We start from the raw sequence: 24,651 nt of genomic DNA, 5'->3' as shown, positions 1-24,651 counted from the left end.
AGCTGAAATCCTTATTTATGTATTAATCACCTGATGAATGTATCTGTTTTAATGTATTTCAATAAAATCCCTAGGGTCAAACTCTACAATTTGTTATACTTGTTCATTTCACTGGCAGCAATGAAAGACTGCAAGTAGCTAAATATTTCATGATTTAAACCCGGTACATTCCTTGTTTTCAAATCCAGAGATCTAAATCACCTCTCTTAATTTTGCTGTCTTCTTATACCTTTTATTAGCTCTTCCGGAGGGAAGAAAAAAAAAAAAAAGAAAGTGACATTCATTTTGTAACTCTAGAAACACAGAAGCTTAGAACATCATTAACATCTGCTGGTGCTATGTACATGCCCTGTGCCTCTTCATGCACTGGGAGATCAGAAGGGGAAGCTCCAACATGACCTTCTAGCCATTCCCTTGTAATTCAAAACAGCTGGAATTTGAAGCCTTTAAAGGCAAGAACTGTGGGATCAATATTGACTTCATCAATATAACTACAATTCTACAATGTAAGTGACAACTACCTTTTCTTTGTACTGATGTGAGTCCCACTGTATTTTACTGTCAAAGACTGGGAGTGCTAGCTGTAGCCCTCAAATATACTATTCCTCTCTCAGCTTTGACAATGAACTAGAAACAAGTTCAATACACAATGTTTAATGAAAATGAACAGATGGATAAATGCAGCTGTTTCACAGATTGGGAATGTAGGAATATTTTTTAAGGAGACAAAAACTGTTGCTAGACAATTCCAGTGACACAACTTAGAGTGTGTACTAATACACTAAATAATTCAACTACACAATCTCTCTGAGTTAGTGCTATGGAATTTAGGGAATTCTCCTTTTACAACAAACATGAAAGAAACAGGCTTATTGCAAAAGTATCAAATTGCAAGGCAGAATTTCTTTAGAGATGATGAACTTTAGGAATATGGTTAAATCGACTGACAAAGACAAACTCAGGCGCTATTGTGCCAACTAAAATTTGTCTTCTCACAGCTGGCCATCAATATACAAGCAAACTTTACATCCTTATCAGTTTTATAAGAACATTGAGGCATCTGATAAAAAATTTTGATGCTATTATGAATCTGTTTAGCAGCACCTGGGACTGGTATACCTCAGTGGGATGGCTGGGACTCTCAAGTCAAATGGTATGGACTAGTTCTGAATTTCCAAAGGGAGAAGGATGCAATCAGACTGCAGAGGTGTGCATGTTTGATTTAGTAAGAACGGTCTGCAGAGGGATCTAGATAGGCTGGATCAGTGGGACAAAGCCAGTTGTAGGAAGTTCAAGAAGACCAAGTGCTGAGTCCTGCACTTTTGTCACAACAGCCCCATGTAGTGGTACAGGCTGGGGGAGGAGTAGCTGGAAAAATGTCCAGCAGAAAAGGACCTTGAAGTGCTGGTTGACAGCAGCTGAACAGCAGGTTGATCCAGCAGTGGCCAGGCGGCCAAGAAAGCCAATGGCATCCTGGCCTGTATTAGAAATTGTGTGGCCAGCAGAACCAGGGCTGGGATTGCCCTGGATAATTGGCACTGGTGAGGCCACACATCAGGTGCTGTGTCCAGCTCTTTTCACTACAGGAAAGACATTAAGGTAATGAAGCACATCCAGGGAAGGGTGATGAAGCTGGTAAAGGGTCTGGAGCACAAGTTTTATGAGGAGCAGCTGATGAAGCTGGGGTTGCTTAGCCCAGAGAAATGAGGTTCAGGGAGACCCTCACAACCCCTCCAACTACCTGAAAGCAGGTTGTAGTGAGGTGAGTGTCAATCTCTTCTCCCACGTAACAAGTAACAGGCCAAGAGGAAATGGCCTCAAATTATGCCAGGGGAGGTTTAGATTAGGTATTAAGAGAAAACGTTTTCATGGCAAGGATTGTAAAACATTGGAACATGCTCAGGGAAGTGGTGAAGTCACCATCCCTGGAAGGATATCACTATCCCAAAAAAACCTGTGGATATGGCTCTTCAGCCCATGGTTTAATGGTGAACATGGTGGTGGTGCTAGGTTGATGATTTGACTTGATGATTTTAAAGGTATTTTCTATCTTTAACTATTCAACCTATGATTAAATAGCTACATTTTTGTAAATTCAAAAAAAACCCAACTTAATTAATTTTATTAATTTTAACTTAATTTCATGAAAAAACCTACTATCTTTAACCTGGGATTCTAGGATCTTCTATCTATTCTGCTGTTTCAGTCCCTACATCTGATCTGCAAAGTAATCTCTAGCTACCAAGAATTCTTAATTTGCTGAAGCTCTGCTAGCATTTACCTTTAGACTGAGTCGTTTAAGGCGACATTTGTACTGCTACTGGACAAATTATCTGCATGGCCAGCCTTTAGAGTGTGGTGATAGTCTAACTGGCGAGGAGTGCATTCCCTCTAGCAGAGCGGAAAGAAGAGACTCAGAGATGAGAAAACTCTCAGATCTCAGCAGCTCTTGGCATAAACACAATACCAGTGTTTGTGTGTATGTGTGGTGCTGGTGAACATGACTAAATTCATCAGAACAAATTCCAAACACAAAAGCAGTAACCAAATTCACAGTTGGGCTCTTACCCTCCTCTTTTCCCCTGGCCTTGCCAATGGAGTAGAATATTCAAATATTCAGAGCTCAAATTAAAGGAATGCATTTGTACCAACAGCAGCCTTAATGCTAACACAAAAATGTTATAATTTGTTGCAGACAATTGGGTAATCTTGCCATCTGTCACCACACAGTTCACTGAAGAGTTTCTGAACCATCTTAAAACTGCTTTTTCAAGCTTGGTTAATCTTGCGATCACAGGAGCCTAGTTCTTTTGGTTTGTAATCAGTCTACAAAACCTTCCAGGTCCGCTCAATAATTAAAATAGCAACTAAGAAAACATTTCACAGCAAACACTTGGAAAAACCCATCACTAGTTTACACTGTGTAAAACATTTTGCAATAATCTTCAGGAAGAAGTTGCCCATTTGTTGTGCATGCTCCTTTCTCAAGCTAGTAATTCAGTGCTTTAAGCATGGCCTTTACAAGAAACTCGTTCTTGAGAAATACACTGTACAATCACTTCAAAACACTCTCCAAGACTTTCTTCCATCCAAAAAGAAACCAGTCCTTTATTAGTAGGTGGTGTAAGATGGATAATTTATGTAACTAAGTAGCAGAGCTAGAACTGTGAGGGCTGACAACTACCTGCTGCATTTGACTGCATACCTGCTGCATCTGCTGCCTTGCTTAATATCCCAAAGTTCTCTTCTGCCAAAATTATGAGAGGCACAAAAAAGAATTGTAACAGAACACCAATTAATGTACCTGTTCTACCATTTAGCATCATCTGTACTTGTCTGAATTTTTTTCCCTCTTCTCAGACACTTGAATGCTATGAGGACAGCACAGCTAGTTCATAAAGGCAATTGACAGGTATTAGCATAATCCAGTATCCAGTGCAACTTTAAACAGAAAACAGAAAGTTTAGATCACATGTGAATATACACACAATTCTGGGTATGACTACCAGAATTTCTTTTTCTTTGTAGAAAAGGGTAACAATATACAGTAAAAGCCAGAGAAACTTATATATTGCTCTCATCAAAATTGAAGGTTGTCTCTATCATAACTCACCAGGATCAAATGCAACTTTTTCTAAAGTACTGTAAGTGACAAATATGCTCACATGAAATACAAAGGGCATAGCAAACACCCTGTGAGCTGTGCAGGTGAAAAAATCACAAATGCAGATCATAAGGATGCACAAACAAAGCCATACACATACAAGCAGAAGCTTTATTCACAGAGGCAGTCCTGCAGTAATGGAAGTAGTACTGTAATGGAAGAAGTACTCTGAAGTACCAGTCAGAAGTGCCAGCAATTCAAGACCTTCCATTCTGAATATGGCAATTTGTTTTTTGCAGGAAAGAATTGTAAAGGTGACACAGGGCGTTTCAGAAGAACAAGAATTCAGAGGTAAGAGGATTCTTTTATGTAGAAAGAAGAAAGAGAGTTGCCTAAATTGGGAAATGGACTTCCACTGCTCCTCCAGCTTTTCTTAGAACAGTGACAGATGAAAAATTAACACTAGACAGCAGAAAGAAAAAACACTGTCTGTCTCTAAAGAGCAAGCATCTCCCCAAAACCTCTGGAGACAAGGCCTATGGCATATGTTCTATGAACATAAAGAACTCAACACCGTAGGGGAAGTTGGCAAGAGGAATTGCATGATATTGGTGACTCTCCTTCCCTTCTCCCATGTGTTTTACAAGGTATGGTAATCAAGTCTTACTATTCATGAAGCTGTGCTTGAAGACGAGCTCCTTGCTAAGTAATTGAACTCGTGTTCCAGGACTGCCACTGCTACATATATCTGGGTGCTGATATTTTGAAACCATGATTTTAAAAATTGCTTCCTTAGAATTAATTGAAAAATCTTTATGCGTGCTTGAACGTAAGGAAAAGTGAACATAATTTATATTTAAAGCAATGCAAAGAATATTATAATTTAAACTAAGCAAATTGCAATTATTGCTCAATCTTGTTGAAGGATTATCTTCTAGTTCATCTCCCTCTTGGCAATATATTTTAAAATGAAATATTTGAACATTGAAGTGGTTTTTAAAATTATCTTCCATATATTTTTCTTGCAGACATAATTAGAATCTAAACCTATTTTATTCTGAAGGACCTGAAGTGGACCAGAAGATGTGCAAATGAACTGTCAGTGATTTGCATTCTTTTGCTTTTTTCTAAGATAATAGGATACCTTGGATGTTGCTGCAGATCAAATAGTGAATTAAAAATAGTTAATTAAAATCTTAAAGTGAATTAAAAGTTGCAAAGACAAGTTCTTTAATTATTACTGTTTTTCTCAAATCAATAAAACCCCTGTTATTTCTAAATTTAAAATAACTTTAAAGTACATGCTTTTGAGCAGCTTCAAAAGATTACTCACCAGCAGCATCATATGAAAGTAGCTGAACATATACACTGAATGTAAAACATTTTAGTAGAGTGCTCTATGAAAAACTTAGCAATACCTATCACGATCAATATAGTAACTGAAAAACTGGTATTTTCCCTTTTATCCTGAATAGTTGAATGGGTCCATTGATTTTACTGTTTCATCGCAAAAAAAAATCCAACCAGTCTAGTCTATTCCTCATTTTCTCCTGGAACCTCTTAACAATGAATCTGCAAAACATAAAAAAATTTGCCTAGAAAAAAAAAGATACCAACAAAAGTGTATCAGCTACTTCCTGTGGATAAACTTACTCTCTTTGACAGCTAATCAAAGATGATTACATGGCACTTTAAAGTATTGTTGCATTTGAACTGTTAAGAAAGATGTGTAGTAGTCTTGGTGTAAATATTTTTACTGTATTCACCCCAAGATGGAACATTTATTTCTCTGAAAACTTGTATGGCTAGATGTCTCATTTCAGTTGTCAAGCCAGGGACTTTTATGTAACAATGGTCTGATTCTGTCAACTGCATTATACAAGGCACATTCAAAGCTTAAGGGAGAACCCAGATTTCTTAAAACAGAAACAAAGATAATTTTTCAGTAGTCTCTTATTTAAATAAAATATATCTATTATGTCTGGTTTCAGATTTGCCCATTTATTGTGATGAACAGCAAACCAACTCCATTTGGTAATAGTCTCCACTATACCTACTATACCAAAATAGTCATTAGTATTATCCTGGGCTTTTGCCTCAACATAACTTTTATTTTTTATTTTCTCCACCCCGCCCTCCCCCCCCAGCTAATGCTGTTCAGTCTAAAAAAATTATGAAAAATCATTACAAGTACAGAAATTATGGGAAGTGCATATTGAATTACAGACTCTTTTGAAGCAAGGGTTGCGCTTTGTTCATACAAATTCTGTAAATTTTGGGTTTCTATCTAATAGTCATAAATCAATGTGTTTAAATATTATGGGGGAGAAGAAAATTTCCCTGATTTACACATGTCAAGACCAGGTTAAGACCACAGGCTAATAACTTTTCTGCATTCCTTCAGGGATTTCTTTATTTTATTGCTTCTCATTCTATAACTCTTTCCTTTTCTTCCTTGAACTGGCTTTCTAGAAAAAAGCTGAATCTCATGTTATGGGGTTTTTTTTTACCTATTTTAGTTTTTTTTCACAACTCCAACAGAAGTCTTGCTTTGTCCTTTAGATCACACCCCCACAGTGTTAAGAAGAGCAATGACAATGTAATGTCTCAAAATTAATGGAAGCACCAAATTAATGGAAAAATAATTGGAAACACCTTTCTTAGGTAAGAGCATTGATGAAGTGATCCAACCATTCTTACAGTTCAAAAGCCTTATTTATTACAGAGAAACCAACCACCCCAAACCCAAATCCAACAAAACCATCACAAACCTCTTGAGGGATATAATTAAGTGGCACTATATGATCATGCATAGCCTATTTGCATGTTGATGGCACAGAGAAATGCAGTCTGATGAAAAGATTTACGAACCAAAGGAAAAAGAAACAGGGGCCAATTAAAGCAATGTTCAAAGGACACACCGAGCTGGGAGATTATACTGTATAGTGAAACACTTGTGTTGCATATTTCCATCTCATGACTGGCTAAAAAAGATCAAAGCTTTTTTTATTCCATATTAAGAATGATAGAATATTACAGCAAACATGCAATAAGGATAAATGTAATAAGATTTAATAAAAGATGATAATAAGGCTTGATAAGAACTTCTGGAATGTCACCAAATCTGAAATGTAAGATGAAAGCATCTGCATGTAGAGATTGTAGTATGTTATTTGGAACCCCATGGAGCTAAACTGTGATTAGAACTCCATATTTTTCCATAAATTAGCTTTTGTTTTGAATTTCCTGCTGAGATCATATGCAAGTTGATTGAACGTGCAAGTCAATATATAGGTTTTCTAATCCTTTGCTGTTTTTCAGGCTTCGTGATATCACAATTACAGCAGTCCACTTGTAGATCAAAGGTACATGATTGAGGCCAAAAGAAAACAACCTATAACCTCTTTACAAAACTTCTTCATGGTGATTTAGACCTCTCCATGGTAATTATCACTCATCTACCCAGACGGCACAATTATGTAGATGCATAAGCCAACCACTACATGCAGATCACCTTGCAAGCCCACAGAATTTCCTCTTCAATCCATATTAAAACACAGCACGGACATGCTTAGTCCACCTTCAAGGGGAACAACTCTACCTTACCTCCAGTGTAAACTTGTAAGCCATTAGCTATCTGCATAAGCAAATAATCTCATTCAAACCTTTGGTTCAAAACCCCAGCGTTTACAACAGCTCAGTGACTGCAATCATCCTCTTATTGAAACGCCACCACCACTCTAGGGATTGGCTATTAAATAGGGCATCCTTTATTGTATTGTCATTAATATGTTTTATGTGCATTGGAATAACACACCATGTTCCTCCACTAAGCTGAAATGTGTTTTTTATGAAACTATTCCTGAGAGCAAAGTTATACTGTAGGTACAGGAAAAATACTGTCAACAGAAAAAACAATTTACCACACATGATTTATGAAGGGAAACTGTGACATAACGACAAACTTACTGTTAATTGTTTGTAAAGCCAGTGAATTGCTTGCAAATCTATTTGTAAACCACTTTGTATTTTGTATCAATTATCTAAGCCTTGGAAAAAGCAAGTTAGGATTAAAGCGTCACATTGATTTTTTTTCCCTTTAAAAGTAAATCAGCCACAACACTGCATAATAAAATCTTACAGGTGATATTAAGAATAGCCAGTATTAGCTCTAAGTAATAGTCATTTATAAAATTGATAGAGAAAACCAACTACTCCTTTTAATGTGTGAAAAGACATTAGATCAGTAAAAAGGATGTGTTTTAAAATTTTCCTCTAATTTTGGCCACAGCTGAATTGAAATAACAGTAAGGACTGCATCTCTCATTTTCAAATGTGGATACCTCAATTTCATTACCTCTACTAGAGGGTACTAACAGGAGGCAGGAAAGAAGTCACTGGAGAAATAATTAAAAACCTGGGAAATAATTTGAAAACATAAGTAACTTTTACTTAGCAGTGTGAAAAGATTTGGAGTGAGTCAAATGAGGACCCACTGTCCAGCAAAATTGCCTCAATAAAAAGGGCTGTGAGACTTGGCATTTTAAAGATGAAAGAGAAGGTAAAACAACAGATAAGCTTGGAGATCCCACAAAAAAGATAAATTTAAAGATAAATTTATTGTACCCAGTTACTGTGTTATACCTCAGGAAATCAGTGGTTAGCAGTAGGCTAACTCCATGCAGCTGGACATTGTTTTAGTTTTCAACGAGTATTACTGAAACAAAAATACTACTCTTCCTGTACCATAATAAGGGTCACTTAGAAGTATTTTAAAATTAAAAAAACCCAAAAACCTACAGGAAACATTCCTATTTATATACTTAGAGGTTACTGGAACTAAGTAATTTTCCAAGTAACTGATATTCATTCATATACCTAACACCCCCCCACATTACTGCTTCTGTAGAACTAGTAAAAGACATGCATTTGTGTGCTCCTATTTTACCAAATATTGTCAAAACCACACTAGTTTTGTTTTATTTGTTTTATTATTGAGGAAAAATAAGCTTCTGAAATGCAAATGTCCATGTCATCTAAACAGTTGTAGCACATTTCTTTTTCCTGGATTATAAAACTACAAATGCTGCTAAAGGTGACATTTCCTAAGGGACAGTGGGCTTGGGGTATTTTTTTTGTGAATGGAGTTGTCAGAAATAGCATCAATTTCCTGTCTACTTCAGAGGATATCTTTCATCCATAATTAATCCCTCCAGTGGGGTAATTACACCTATATAAAATCCATGTGTTCTTGTGATCTCAGCCATAAATGTAATATCAAATGGTATTGCTTGAAGCAAGGTTGGACACGTGTACTCGACATTTTCATTCTATAGTGCTTGTCTATGGAGAGGTTTACCAAAATCTTATTTAAGTCAGATAGTTTTAACAACATGACTTTTTTTAAAGCATTCAAAAGGAGAATAAGCAGTTCTCTTCAAAGAAAAAAACCAAGAAAATATTGCAGTTTACAGAAAAGATGCAATTTATACACAAAATGACCAGCTTTAACATATGTATTGTAATTCAAATACAACAGCAGATAGCACATGTCTAAGACTTGGCTTCTTTCTTCACAGATATGAGTTAGAAATTAATTGAAATTACCAGCAAAGAAGAGAAGATTAATCCTATGTCCACAACAAGTCAAGTAATCACCCAAGCAAATATCTGCTTTGTAAAATCTCTTAAACATAAGCATTAATTTGAAGTATTACACATGTTTGCCTACTACTAAAATATACTACATGTTACCTGGACTGATAAAAAACAAAGAACACCTCTTAAACTACTCTAAGCTTGCTCTGTTATCAAAAACCAGTCTGTCAGAAGACTATAGGAGGAGTGCACAAGGACACACATCTCTACAAAACTTGCTTGCAAGAGACTTCAGTTTTCCTGAAAGCAGCATCCAGATCTTGAGAAAACATCATACTGCTTCACAATATGATGTGTGGGACTTACAGGCAACGACATATCATCATCATGTCATCTTGCAGATTATTACTACACCTCTCATGTTGCTGGAATTACTGAGTTTCAATTTTCTCCACTGGGTAAAAGTGCAAGGGTGACAGGACTATTGCCAAAAAGCTTGTGATAAATCTTAATTAGAATACAAGCCTTTGGAGCAGAGGTGTGCCATGACAGATTAACTGTTTTAATCCCTTGAAATCTTGTCAAGTCTCTTTTAACCTCCTGATTGTCAATTACATGTTCCTACATCCTTTCGTGTGAGGATTATCTTTCTCAATGAACGTTTTATTCCCAGTGCCACAAACGATAATAGCAAGTGACATCCACAACACCAACCAAGTACGAATTCCCTGCACTCCTGAAACAGTAACATTATGCTTTGCACTTAATCTGGAACACAGCAATGAGGTCTTTGCTTTAAAAACATCAGCCAAAGGAATTAACCACAACAGTATTCTTGCGAGAGGCAAGAAAGTATATTTCATGTTTATGCTTCATGACACATGCTCAACATGTTTAGATTTTGTACTATTTCAAAAAAAGTGTTAAAAACACTTTCAGCCCAATAAGGTGGTAAAGCACAACAACTTCATTTTTGGACTAGTCATTCTATCTCTGCCTCCCAGTCTTGAAAGAAAGAATGTGGTCAACATAAGAAATTACATTATTATTTACAAAAATATTTCCACTCTAAGGAAGACCAATGAGCTCATCACCAATGCTGTAAACATATGAAGCTCATACAGATATCTAAAATTCATAGCTTTGGGATACTTAAGAAAAATAATTTGATCACATGTTAGCAGAGCTGAAAACCTCTGTAATGCACAACGTCATGGAAGTACTAGCTGTAATGTTAAGCCTCATTTAAAAGCAAAACACCAGTGTGGAAAGTCACATTTGTATCTGAATACTGTCCTTTACCAAGCACATGTCAGGAGTGAGTGAAAAGAGTTGCCTGAACCAGTATGAGTTATTAGTAAGGCAAGGGCTACATTTATCAATTATCTAATTATCTGGCTTTTGTGATTCTATTTTTAAAGATTTTTAAGTACTGAAATGGAAGCTGGAGGTTAGTACTTCAGATTTCAGGGACTATTCTAAGGTCCATTCAAGAGTTTGAATCCTTTAGAAATTTCAGGAGGTGGTTTTTTAGCTGCTAAATCATTGTGCTGGGTATCTGACCTCACACTGAAGGCTCAGTTGAAGCAGGAGAGAGCAACATGTGGCACTGATGTCTAAAACAACAGGCAGGCAGATTTTGTCAGGCACAGAGCAGAAGCACACGTGCTGGGAAGGCAGAGCCCTACACATGGCTCTGCATCACAGGCAGCCAGCTTCTGGCTGCCCCTGACACTCGCAGCTGGAAACATCCATTCTGGACAGAAGAGAGACATCACTATGTACCGAATCCAAAGATTCTTAATTTGACAGACCGCCACTTCTAAATCCCACCAAGCTTTAATTTTGAGCAAAAGATGGCAAGGAACATTGCTGCTGCCTCCAAATGCACAAGGGACACATGAAAACCCCCCTAAAAGCCCCATGGATTGTTAAAATGAGTAGTCAGTCTACACTTTGCAACAAGTGATGTACTTTCTACAGTGCTGGAGACACTGGCTGTCTTCAAAAATCCAGATACGGGCACACAGTGAGCAAGAACATGAGAACATCAATGTGGTTCTGCTAAGTGCTGCAATCATACAAGGCTAAAGAGCTGGGCTTGGATAGCTGGCACGCTTTCTCAGGAAGGTTTATATAAGAGAAGTTTCCCTGCTGTAGATTTTTGCATGGTAGTTCGAATTGATTGCGATAGGTAGATTTGGCCAACTGTAAAATCTCAGAGCATTTCCTTCAAATGATTACAGCAGAGCAAAAGGCAAACCAATTTTTTTTTTTTTTTAAGAATCAGATATATAAATATATTTGTTTACCTCATGACTTCATTTTGTTGGAAAAACAAATTGGCTGAGAGCATAAACCTAGCTAACTGTAAAAATCTGCCACATATCTGTAGACAGGGAACATATTTTCAACCCACACACCTCAGTGAAGCTCCAGACATAGCTAAGGTCCCAGCAAAACTGAGTGAAGCAGACAGAAATGGGAAGAGAAGGAAGAAAGCCAAAAGTTGTTGATGAAACTCTCAGTGACAACAGCATTACAATACCCAAAATTAAATGTATGTCAGAAAGAAAAACAGTTTCTATAAACGCATAATGAAAGGTAAGGTGATTAATGGCAATTAAACCATATTCTCCCTCATGCCTGTTCATTACAATACCTATGCTGGGTATTGCAATAAAAATTCCATTTAAATTGCATTATTAATTAAGTTGTTTTCCTCATTCCTGGCAGTAACTGAGCTTTACAAACAGCAGAATAACGTTAACTTGGCATTGCAATCAAAAAGAAATATTATATTGTTCTTTATTGATAAAGTAAAATAGATTCTTAGGTATATTTAGTCATTGCTTTAGTCACAAAATTCAGTTCTGTAATTGTCATGGCTGTAAATCAATTAGTTATGGAGAGTGGTTCTGCCCTACTATGACTTCTGCCACTGAACCCAACAGGGAGGGCAGCTGATCCTCCACAATCTGGGAAGATCTGAGAATGTCAGCAGCTGTCACACTAAATCCTGACCAATATGGGAGAACCACCACCAACAAACTCAGAAATAGCACTGAAGACATAGGAAGTTAGCTCCAGTCTACAGAAAGAGGCAATTAAATAATTTTTAACAATTACTTAAAACTCACCTCGGATAGTCACACACTATCTTTCACACTTCACATCTTTCTGATGCATCAGTCTCCTCTAATAAGGAAACTTGATTGCTGTTTTTCCTGGACACTTCCTTCTCTTTCTACCTAAAAACCTCTTAGGTTGCTCTCTTCCTATTCTCAGGAAGTTTTTGACATAACTCTGAAGACAGTTGTCCATTATTTGAAATATACTGGCACGTAATGTTCAGCTTATTTTTAATATTTTGGTATGATGACAAAACAGTAACATTTTTAGACAGACAAAAAGCGTGAGTGCTTATTACAATAATTTTAAAACAAGCACAATGTAGCTATTTTTATACAGTGTAGAAAATATTAATTTTCTGTAATTATCAAACATGGCTTTCTAGTCTGGTATCTTTTCCATTCACATTTAATTTGAAACTTTCATCATGACTGTATGGTTACCTGTGTCATACCAGAACCCAAGTTTTTCTACTGTTTCCCACAGAATGAAGTACCAACTAAAATACACGTTTTCACATAAGATATTTCATCCGTTAAATCTAAATATTAGCTTTCTTTTCTGTCCAAATTGAATTTGCTTAAGTAGGAAAAAAGTACTGATAGATAAAGAAAGTGGTGAAGTGATGAAGACAATAGTGACAAAAATAATCATGCAGCCTTTTAAATGAAATTAAATTACTTTTTGTTTGTTTTTGGTTTTCTTTTCTTCCTACAGAAGAGATGCCCTTCTGTTATCACCAACTTGTAAATACTTGCTTTATCACAATGAATAGCTGATTGGTGTATATTCTTGTTCTGACCACTGACTGCTGAGATAAGGCTAACAAGATGATCAATCCCAAGTTAGACAAAGAGTGAAGTGCTCAATGACTTGCAAGTATGACAGGTTGCTGTGAAGCAGTCAGGACAGGAAAGGCCTGACTAATAAATAGCTCAGGTCCTACTGTGCATTCAAATGATGTTTTATGTTCATGGAAACTTATTTAGCAGACATAAGACAAAATTCATGACAGACGCCTGCAATTTTTCACTGTACAGCTCTTCATGCTTAGTTGACTGAATCTGGTATTGTGCAGTTCCAGCACTGACTGAGGAACTGAATTGCTCTCCTCTTCAGTTCCATGTACAGTGAAAATGGCAGTAATTTCTTGTATTGATTTAGACAATGTCAAGACAGTACCATTGGGAATGGAGAATCAATTGCTAGAGTGACTCCTGGGGAAGAAAGAGGGGTTCTGAGGTCCCCAAATTCTCATTAATTTCATCCATTAATTGCTGAATCCACACTACAGCAGAAATAATTAGTACATTACAAATCAGTTTGTTAATACAGCTGGTCAGAGTCTGTGATATGTAACAACATATTGGAAACAACTCCTTCTAACTGGTTAGTTCTCTATAATTACACAGTGGATTCTTCTGTTAGGAAAAATCCCATCCAAGAACAGCTAAGCTCCTTCGCTTAGTAAAACCCAAGTGGACAGGGTAAATCCCAAAACGTGGAATTGAAGAATGGTGGTTACATATGAAACTTTGACCTGGTGCTCATTTTTGACCTAGGAGGTGCTCACCAGAACTTTCCTTTTATTCATTTATTCACTGCAAGTGATGGATGCTGAAGGAGGCAGTAAGCCACAGGGAAACAAAGGACTAAGTCCTGTCTTGTGCTGTCTCCACATAGTAAAACTGAACTCTATTTCTGGTTTCACACAGACTCTCTGTACCAAGTTGGTTAAACTGTTAATGTCTATATAGAAAGAGGTCCAACAAAGGCAACTTCATTCTTCTTACTCTTTAATGGCTTATATTTAATACTGCTCTTCCTAGTCTTCCAAACAGGGGAAGAAAATTCTAAAATCTTCATGTTGGAAACAAAAGGTTGCTTTTTTCTTTGGTTGCAAATCTGATTACAGACAAAAGTTAAGCAAATGAGCAGCTTAAAGCAATTCCAGTGTAAACTTGATCCCAAAACAAGGCAGTTTAAATTATTTACTCCCCATTTTGTAATCCATTATTTTAAGGAGCTTTTCCTTGAATCTTTGACTTCAAACTAGAGCTATTTTTAATTCCTATCTTCTGTATGTCGCTGCAATAGCTTTTGGTTCAGCACTTGAGTGTTTCTGTTGCTTTACTTCTTTGCCAACCATTTAACAGTAAATGAAGCCTCTAATCAAAGGACCAACATTTTCTACAACTCCCTTCAATTTTCACTTAGCAGATCTAATTGACAGGAATTTTAAGTTTAAATATTTTCTACATTGCAGAGTGGTTGAGAGAGACCATGTGGGCTAGAAATGCCAGAATGCATGGGAAGACTTTCCTTTAGACTGAAATAACATTTTCAATTCCTTGTGATCTCCAAGACTGCATTTAAGTGGCTTTAGAGTGTAGTGTTTGCTCTGGTCTCTACCCATGCTGACACTCTCTGCTCTCACCTCATCTTTGCAGACTTTGTAAACGTAGGAGTCTTTCCTGTCAGAGTGATGGAAGAAGTGCAAGACATACCAGACTCTTGATGCAGCTCCTTCCTCTGGCTGGGCTAATTGACGGAGCAGTAATTGACTGAGCAGCTCTGCAAAGGCAGACATGAAGTCTAGCAAACTGTCTCTTCTGCCTTATGTCGCCTGAGCAGAGGCAGCAAGATCTCAAGTCACTTTCTCTACCCCATACTCACTGTAACTAAAATAAGCCTGGGCATGACACGTTCATTTCTGCAATTCTGAGAAGGGATGGGTTACACCACCACTCACTGGAAGAGCAGTCCATTAGTCCTTCTGTCTGCATCTGCCACAGGCACACAATGGACATCAGCCCCACCTTATCAATATGTACTGGTACATTTTGCCACAATCTTGCTGCAAAACGGGTGATTTCCCAGCTCTTGACAGTGATACTTCACATTGAATTCATTCTTTCATGTAAATGCTACAAGGTGGTAGCATTTTCACACTTGTGGCAACATATCTCTGTGAAGTTCAAAACACGTCTCAAACTGGCTATACAAATGTGACATGCCCCTTCAGCTGCTGTAAACTTCAGCAGAGATGCCAGACCACTGTATTGGAGGCATATCACAGGATGCTAGGGGTCACGCAACCCTGCAATCCTTCCCTTCTTTTTCTGTTACAACCAATTTCCTACTCAGTCATTTCCCTTTCACACCTATGTTATGAAACAAGTCCCTTCCGAAGACTGACTAAAAGAGAGTAGGGTTGTTAAGTCTGAAGAAGAGAAAGCTCTGGGGAGACCTTACAGCAGCTTTCTATTACCTAAAGGGGACCTGAAAGAGGTCTGGAGAGGGACTTCTCACAAAGATGGGAGAAAGGGGAATGGCTTTAACTGAAATGGGACAGGTTTAGATTAGATATTAGGAATAAATTCTTTGTTGTGAGGTGGTCAGACAATGCAACAGGTTGCTCAGAGAAGCTATGGATGCCCCTGGATGTATTCAAGGTCAGGCTGGATGGCACTTTGAGCAATCTGATCTAGCACAACATGTCCCTGTCCATGGCAGGGGGTTTGAAACTAAATGACCTTAAATATCTGTTCCACCCCGAACCATTCTATGAAATGGTCAACTAAGATGAAGGAGTGCTTCCATCTTACCTTAATGATTTCTACTCATTTATACTTGGCTGGCCTATTAAATGGGGAATATTTCTGATATTACATCTGCAGAGATGGGAAAACCACATATATGAATGAGTGCAATCCATTCGTCATTTTATGGACACAAAGTTCTCTAGAGAGCATCTCTGAGTGCTGAATTTTACATTTAGATTGCTGAGTTAGCTGAAATATGTGTAGTATCACCAGCAGGCATTGAGCTCCCTATTGACTGTGGGCAGAGGAAGGCTGCTGTGCATTATTTCAGCTAGGATGTGAGCTGGCGTGCACCCACGAAATGAAATGTTGTACAGCTATCTTTTCTTTACAGGGTATGTGAATAAATGATGTGTGGAGCTTTCAGCCCTTGCTCACTGGAAAGCTCCGTTCTTTTTCCCGAATACAGGAATAGAGGCGCATTAGACATGCTTATATTTCTTAATGCGCCCGTGGGAGAAATAATCCGGTACAGCTATCTTCCCGTGCCCCTCAGATTCATAAGTAATCTGGCTCTTTGGGGCTAGCAAAGTGTACAGCTCAGCTCACAATCAGGTCTCCAGTGTTTTACTATATGTATGGCTGTTTTTCCCAGCTTCTGACAGTGATACTTCATGCTGAATTCTTTCTTGCATATTTATGCATTTATTTAGTAGCAGATGTTTACTTCTGATGATTTATGAGGCAATATTACAGACACTGAGCACAATTAATGTATTTTATAAATGGGATTATTTCAATCCTACTTAAAAAAAGATTTCGTGTCAAAACTTAACTCTAAGCCACACCTTCAAACTCGTTGCACATTGACACAAAATAACCACAAATCCAATGACTGAAGGAAGCTGAAGGGCAGTGGCAAGCCCTACATTTGCGTATATGTCTTTTGCTCTTTGGGGCTGGCAGCTGAGGTGGAAAGGGTGTTCAGGGGGCTCAGCTTTGCTGGGTCAGAGGGGAATTTCTCCAGCTACTCAGCAACCCAGTTTCTTGCATTGTTCACAGGAGATTCAACTCAGTAAGAACTACTTCAAAGGCTCTATAGAGCTTATGCTGTGTCTTGAATTGAAATGCACCAAGGTTGTTTGAACAACGACATGAAGATTTAAGGATCTTAAGGCCTTCTAGGCTCTACTATAAATTAATACTGATTTTAAAAAGAGGGAAAGAAAGAGAGACTGACTCTCTTCTTTCTGTTTTCTTTCCTCCACTCCTCAAGATGCTAAACTTGTGTCCAACCAGTAACAAAAACCAGATCATTATATTTATATTTCTGTAATTGTGATGATCTAAACTTCTAATTAACAAGTCAGTTAAAAGAAAGTCTTTGAAGACCATTTATGGTCTCAAGAGATGAAAAAATCTGTAATCTGGACAAAGATGCAAAGGAAGTTATGAGTGCAGAACCCTGTTCTGTTCCCTTACTGAAGTCAAGGACATATTCTCATAGCCAACCATTGCTCCTATTAACTGCCTAAAACTCAAATTACATAATATTTACAGTGATCATTTAGGAAAATAATTAAGGAGATGAAGAAATGAAGGAAATCTAAACTAAAATTTGGAAAACAGAATTTAACAAACAAATAGAGGAAAGTGACATTAATTAAAAATAAACAACCCACAAGAGAGGAAGAAGTCTAAATCTTCACTGCATGCTGTCTTTTGGACAATTATTTTCCCTATTTCGCAATCAAACATCTGTATTAGACTTTTGCTCCAGCTCTATACACAAACATACATGGATGTAATGATGGAATAGGTGACAGTTAGCATTCCTAAAGATTGTATTAGCAATATTTCAGCAAAAATGAGAGGAAAAGCGTTCCAAAGATATGCTGAAAGTTATATTCACATCATGGAATTTTTACAGCCTATATTTTACACATACTTTTATAAGAACGTGACCCCACATAATTTAATTGCAGTTCATATACTTCTTTGAAGTTAATTCACTGACCATCAAGCTACAGGATGCTTGCAAAATATTAAAATTTTCTGATTTCTCTGAACAATTGTGGGTTTTCATTAAATCTTTGTTGCTTTTATTTTTACCAAAGACTTGGCTAGTTAAAGGTTAGTATGTCACAGTCCATGTACCATCACACACCACTGATCATAGTGACAATTATAAAAAATGGGACTCACCTATAAAGTAGGACAGCAGTATTGCCAGCAGCACTGAGACCCCTACAGCGCAGAGTGCAGTACATTTCCAGCTACAGTACTTTGAAGACTTCTTGAATTTAAAAGCACTTCTGGATAGAGTGTTCCTAGGTAGTGGCCGAGTAGGAGGGGAATAAACAGAGCCGGATGCCATCGTGTACCCTGGCGTTGCAGTGCTGAACAGCGGTGTGGTCCCTGTTCCTGTTTTGAATAGGAAATGCCTGCGAAAGAAAGAGCATATGGTAAAGTATGAAAGTAAATCAAGCTGGAGCACAGGCAGTCCTAACTCTTTTGTTTGATGTTGCCTATTTTTCAAATAGCTAACAACATCCAATCTACAAAGGGTCATAGAAGCAATAACTTGTCATGACACTCACATGGAAAAAGACACTTTCCCTTTAAGTAAAGACCAAAGACCCCCAAACATTAATAATACACTGGCATCCAGACAGGAAACAGAACTACCCAAAATACAGGGTAGCAGGGAGGAAGTCTCTCAGAGTTTTGAGAGAGACAAGCAGGGACAGGCTTTCTGCTGCTATTTATTTGTGTTGGCTTCTGCAACAGACTACAGGGAACTCCATTAAAAAGTCAATAATGAGCAATGTGACTGCAGTCCACACTACTTATCACAGCTTTCCTAAGTTAAGTACAAAGAAAACAGTAATCTCTCAGTTACAAATTTCTGGCAACTTCTTCAAAAACAGTCAGCTAAAATTTTTTTGGGGTCTTTCCTAAGTATTCAGTTCACTAATTCACATCTACTTGCACATATTCCTACCATTAAAAAATCTGATTATGGATACAAGGAGCTATCTACAGCCTAGAAGTAGTCTAAAGAAATATATTTACTAAGTGTTCAAGAAGACCAAAGACCAGCAACAGATATGAAAAGCAAAGTCAAAGTTAAGCACACTGCAAGTTACCAGTTTATTTTTTCAATTAAAACCTCCAAAGGAAGTATTACTCCCTGAGCTTCTATATGGTAGAATCCTTTATTTTCAGTTCATGCAATCGTAATTACTTTGAAAGAGTCTCTCAACATGGCACATTCTACCTGGAGTTTTTCTCCAGATACACATGCACAACTCTACAAACAACAAAACCTCATTCAAAGAAAGGTCTTTGCACCAGAGGTTTCCCACTAAGTTGTTATGTTGGTAACTCTAGCATATGGCTTGCCCTTGCCTAATTAAGCCCAGAAAAATGAATACATTATATCTAAAAATGGTAAGAAAGCATACTGTGGAGACTTTGAACTTACCAACGCACAGCTAAATAGAACCAGAAAGGTGTTTGGGTTTTGTCATAGCTAAGAGACACTCATGAATTGCTGATACCCAGGTCCTCCTGAAGGTAAGTGCCTGCCGTATTTGCCTTGTGCCTGTCACTTACACAGCACAGCTCAGAGGATCCAGCACTAACTAAGCCAGCTGTGCAGGGGAAAAGCCTTTCTGGTTACACCACATGGCACCGAGCTGCTTCTTAGCCGACGGGACTTTGATTCTCTGGCACAAATGCTTGGATTCTTGCATAGTAATAGACCAATTTACACTGCAGAGACACTAGAAATTAATTTGCCCCACTGCAGCCTGAGAAAAATACCAGCAGTTCATAAGCAAGATTTGTTGTTTACGGGTGATTTTGCTATGGGAGGTTAACGGATGAATTACAACATCTTGGCACATGCCCTCTACTTGAAAATATTTGCATTACAAACATGATCCCATGAAATATTTTACATAGGTTACTTCATTCTGAACAATATTAAACTTGATGGCAGCAACAACAGAAGCTTATGCACCAGATCTACTGGTGCACAACACCACACCCCAAATTATTTTAGCTTCTGAGCTCAGAGTATAATCAATAATCTCAAAAGACAAAGTCCTGGTAGCTTAAATCCTGTCTAAGAAGGTACTCCATTAAAAGTTGTGACATTTTCAATGTAGCAAAGACCAAATTAATAACTAGCCCTATGTAAAAATATTTACAACAGTATTACTTGGATTGTACAGGTTCAGAGAATCATGTAAATTCATTAAGTCCTGATAAGTGTCTTATCCACTTGACCTTTATTGCTCTTTCCTTCCTGGCTACATATGGCAAATGTCCGGGTATATTTCACAAACAGATCCCAAAAAAACCCTAGAAACACAAAGGTAGCTGTTTCCCTTTCCATGTGAATGTGTATTGTTTTGGGGAACAGAAGGAAAGCCATATGATAGATACAACAATTCTCCTATACATGAGCTTCCTGTTAAAAATAAGAAGCTGCCTGACCAGCCTGCAATTTTCACACTCTCCTTCTTCTGCTGTAAGACTCAACAGACTAAAAATGGGAATTGGCATTACATGAGCACTTGACTAGAACTCCAATATAAGTTTTAAGAAAATAGCGCAATAAAACAGTCTGCCACTGATATTTTTGCTTTTTTATTTTCTCTGAGAAAGTGAAAATTGATGCTGGCCTTGGTAGACCACAGACTACTAGAGAATGTAATCCATATTCTCAAAGTCTTTGAGGAATTACTCCTATAGATAAACTCCAGAGATGACAGCGATGGTGTGAGCTGTCATAACTCTGACAGTCCACCTCAGGCATCAAGGTAATGAAAGAAAATTGTAACTTTTATATGTGAAGCTTAGAAAAATGTAGGTTGGAAATGACCCTTAAGATCATTGAGTCTGACTGTTAACTCAGCACTGCCAAGTCCACTTCTAAACCATGTCCCTAAATGCCACATCAACACATTTTTTAAATACCTGGAGGGATTATGACTCAACCACTTTCCTGGGCAGATTTTTCTGATGCCTGACAATCCTTTCAAAGAAGTTTTTTCTAATATTGAATCTAAACCTCCCCTAGTGCAACTTGAAGCCATTTCTTCTTGTCCTATGGCTTGTTACTTGTGAGAAGAGCACAACCCCCACCTGGCTGCAATGTCCTTTCAGGTGCTGACAGAGAGTGGTAAGACCCCCCCCCAAGCCTCCTTGTCTCCAGGCTACACAACCCCTGCTCCCTCAGCTGCTCCTCATAAGGCTTGTGCTCCAGACCCTTCACCAGCTTCACTGCCCTTCTCTGGACCTGCTCCAGGACCTCCATGTCCTTCCTGAACCTGGGGCCCAGAACTGGACACAGCACTTGAGGTGTGGCCTCATCAGTGCCAAGTACAGAGGGAAGATCCTTTCCTGATCCTGCTGCCATGCTATTTTTGAGGCAGGCCAGGAAGCCACCTGGCCTTCTTGACCACCTGGGCACACTGATGGATCATGTTCAAGGGCTTGTTACTTGTGAGAAGAGCACAACCCCCACCTGGCTGCAATGTCCTTTCAGGTGCTGACAGAGAGTGGTAAGACCCCCCCCCAAGCCTCCTTGTCTCCAGGCTACACAACCCCTGCTCCCTCAGCTGCTCCTCATAAGGCTTGTGCTCCAGACCCTTCACCAGCTTCACTGCCCTTCTCTGGACCTGCTCCAGGACCTCCATGTCCTTCCTGAACCTGGGGCCCAGAACTGGACACAGCACTTGAGGTGTGGCCTCATCAGTGCCAAGTACAGAGGGAAGATCCTTTCCTGATCCTGCTGCCATGCTATTTTTGAGGCAGGCCAGGAAGCCACCTGGCCTTCTTGACCACCTGGGCACACTGATGGATCATGTTCAAGTGGCAGTCAACCACTTCCAGGGCTTTTCTGCAAGACAGCTTTCCAGCCACTCTTCCCCTAACTGGTAGTGGTGCAGGAGGTTTTTGTGACCCGAGTGCAGGACCCAGCACTTGGCCATATTTAACCTTACACAGCAGGCCTTGGCCCACTGATCCAGCCAATCAAGGTTCCAGATCCCTCTGTGGAACCTTCTACCCTCCAGCAGATCAACAGTCCCATCCAGCCTGGTGTGTCTGTGAACTTGCTGAGGGAGCACTTAATCTCTCCATTAATAAATCATTGATAAAGACTGTTGATTATAGACAAAGAATCATCAGCCGGGCAAGGGAGGTGATTATCCTGCTCTGCTCTGCACTGCTGGGGCCTCACCTTGAATATTGTGTGCAGTTCTGGGCACCAAAGAAGGTTATAAATAAGAAGGTTATAGATAAGAAAGTTATAAAGCTATAAGAGAGTGTCCAAAGAAGGGCCATGAGAATGGTCAAGGGCTTTGAGGGGAAGCCATATGAGGAGCAGCTGAGGTTACTTGGTCTGTTCAGTCTGGAAAAAAGGAGGCTCAGAGGAGACCTCACAGCAGTCTACAATTTGCTCATGAAGTGGAGGGGCAGACACTGATCGCTTCTCTCTGACTGGTAACAGGACCCAAGGGAACAGCCTGAAGCTGTGTCAGGGGAGGTTTAGGTTGGTCATTAGAAAAAGGTTCTTCACCCAGAGAGCGGTTGGGCACTGGAAGAGGCTCCCCAGGGAAGTGGTCACAGCACCAAACCTGAGAGAGTTCAGCAAGTGTTTGGAGTACACTTTTGGGCAATGGTGTGACTCTTGGGGATGGTTCTGTGCAGGGTCAGGAGCTGAACTTCATGATCTTCATTGGTCCTTTCCAACTCAGCTTCTTCTCTGATACTGGGAAATTAAACAGGACTGGTCCCAATACTGAGCCATTGGGAACACCACTCATGACTGGCCACCAGCTGGGTGTAACTCCACTCACCACCCTCTGGACCCAGCCATTCAGCCACTTTTCTACCCAGTGAAGAGTGCACCTGTCCACGGCACGATCAGCCAGTTACTCCAGGAGCATGCTGTGGGAATTCAGCAGTAGAAATTCAGGAATGTGTTGTCTTAGGCAGCACACAGCACAGCTCCTCACCTTAAGCTATTCTCTTTTATTTTGAATCCCATTAATACAATGCCAGAGTGGTTGCATTGTCTGGCTGAACGCTAAGGGAAAAAAAATGGCAGAAAAGTCAGTCTGGCATCTTCATGTGGGTTAAGAAAATTTGTTTGGATATCTCTATTTCTAATGAGTGGAGTTACTAACAAAGTTGTCAGAGACTCTCCTGCTACATTAACTCTGAGTGATAAGTATTTAAGTGTAATGCTATCAGACTTGCACATCTTGTCTGCCTCACTGAGCCATGCCAAACTGCTCCTATGAGACTCTTGGAAGGATATGGCATCTGACAACAAACCCAGGCTGCTTCCAGATAATGCTGAAATTCTTATGCTCTTGAAATAGAATCTATCCACAAATTATTTAAATTATCTATATATCTATCTACCCTGTCTTTTCAAACTATGCAGCTCAAATAGCTAATTTCTAAAGCCTAAACTGTTTGCACTACTTGACCAGGCATTGACTTACAGGAAATTACACTATATTTCATCTCACAGGGAGCTTATAGCATCTGCAATAGTGTATCTTCCCTTCAAAATTGATCACATAACATGCACTTGCTACATCTTCACGTAAGCAGCACTTTAAATATTTTATTAAGCTATGGAGTACAAAACTCCAGTGAATCATGCTAATATTTTACAAGACAAGCCAGTTCTGTATTGTTAAATAATTCAAATTTTAAAGCAAATAATATTCCACTCTTACATTTATTCAATATATATTTCTGCCAACTTATTCAACAGATGTTGCTATTAAAAAGTCAGCTAATCTTAACATTTTAAGTGGGAAGTATTCAGTACCTAACAAATCTAAACTACAAAATACGAAGTTATGTAATAAACTAATCTTTGGATGCAAAGACATCTGGGAAGTACCCTTATTTCACAAATGTCAGGCATTTTACTTAAGCTTTTGCCCTTACAAAACAAGATGGAAATACAGCATCAAAAAACTCAAAGGTGTCAGTTTAGAAAACAGAAGCATGTGAACAAAAGTAAAATAATAAAGTTTTTAATTTTAGTCAGTACTCTTTGAGCACCAAGTGCTGATGTGCAGTGGCTGACATGCAGATGGTTTCTCCCTTCTCACAGTGGTGAGGAGAGAGGGCTCACAGCGTTTTTTTTGTGCTGCCACTTCCTCTGTGGAAAATAAAACTGAAGCATTCTCTACTAAATTTAGTAAAGAGAAAAACAGAAGGGGCAAAAAAGTGATAAAAACCATCCATGAGTTTGGCAGAAAGATTAAGTTAACTGAAAACTGTGTCTTTATAGAAATGGAGATAGACTATCAAAATATTCAAGGACAGTGAAACTCAGCTCAGAAGCCCCAGTACTTCTGATATAAGATAGTCAAGTGTCCAGCAACAGAAATGTGATTTAGAATAACTTGCTTCATGAAAGGATCGATGACAAGAACTTTTGACCACAGTTCAGAAGAAAATGGATACTATGCATCAATGAATGCAATATTATATAAACACATCTGGAAAGCCCTAGACTCCAGATTGCCAGAAGCTGAGATATTATATAAATAAACTATCACCAAGCAAAAAAGGAATATTACACATTACTTTACAAATAGACTGGTCTCAACTGGAATAGAGTTATTGCATAATTTTAACATTCCTAATGTAATTTTTACATTAGATATGTGACTTTTTTAGCTTATGCTAAAGTTGCTTCACCTTGCTAAAGAACAATTTCTCTAA

General features: G+C 38.5%; 1 protein-coding gene across 1 annotated transcript in view; it reads right to left on the bottom strand.

Moving 5' to 3' along the window:
* TENM3 (teneurin transmembrane protein 3) overlaps nt 1–24,651 on the bottom strand; it is a 407,391-nt gene that overhangs the window by 96,748 nt on the left and 285,992 nt on the right. The window contains exon 9 of the mRNA XM_041479936.1: nt 18,085–18,323. Coding sequence (XP_041335870.1) covers nt 18,085–18,323 — 239 coding nt within the window. The remainder of the gene's footprint in view (nt 1–18,084; nt 18,324–24,651) is intronic.

This window comes from Pyrgilauda ruficollis, unplaced genomic scaffold, assembly GCF_017590135.1.
Source record: "Pyrgilauda ruficollis isolate IOZ18807 unplaced genomic scaffold, ASM1759013v1 scaffold5, whole genome shotgun sequence".
Classification (NCBI taxonomy): Eukaryota; Metazoa; Chordata; class Aves; order Passeriformes; family Passeridae; genus Pyrgilauda; species Pyrgilauda ruficollis.
Note: the sequence above shows the minus strand (reverse complement) of the source record. Positions and strands in the feature narration are given on the sequence as shown.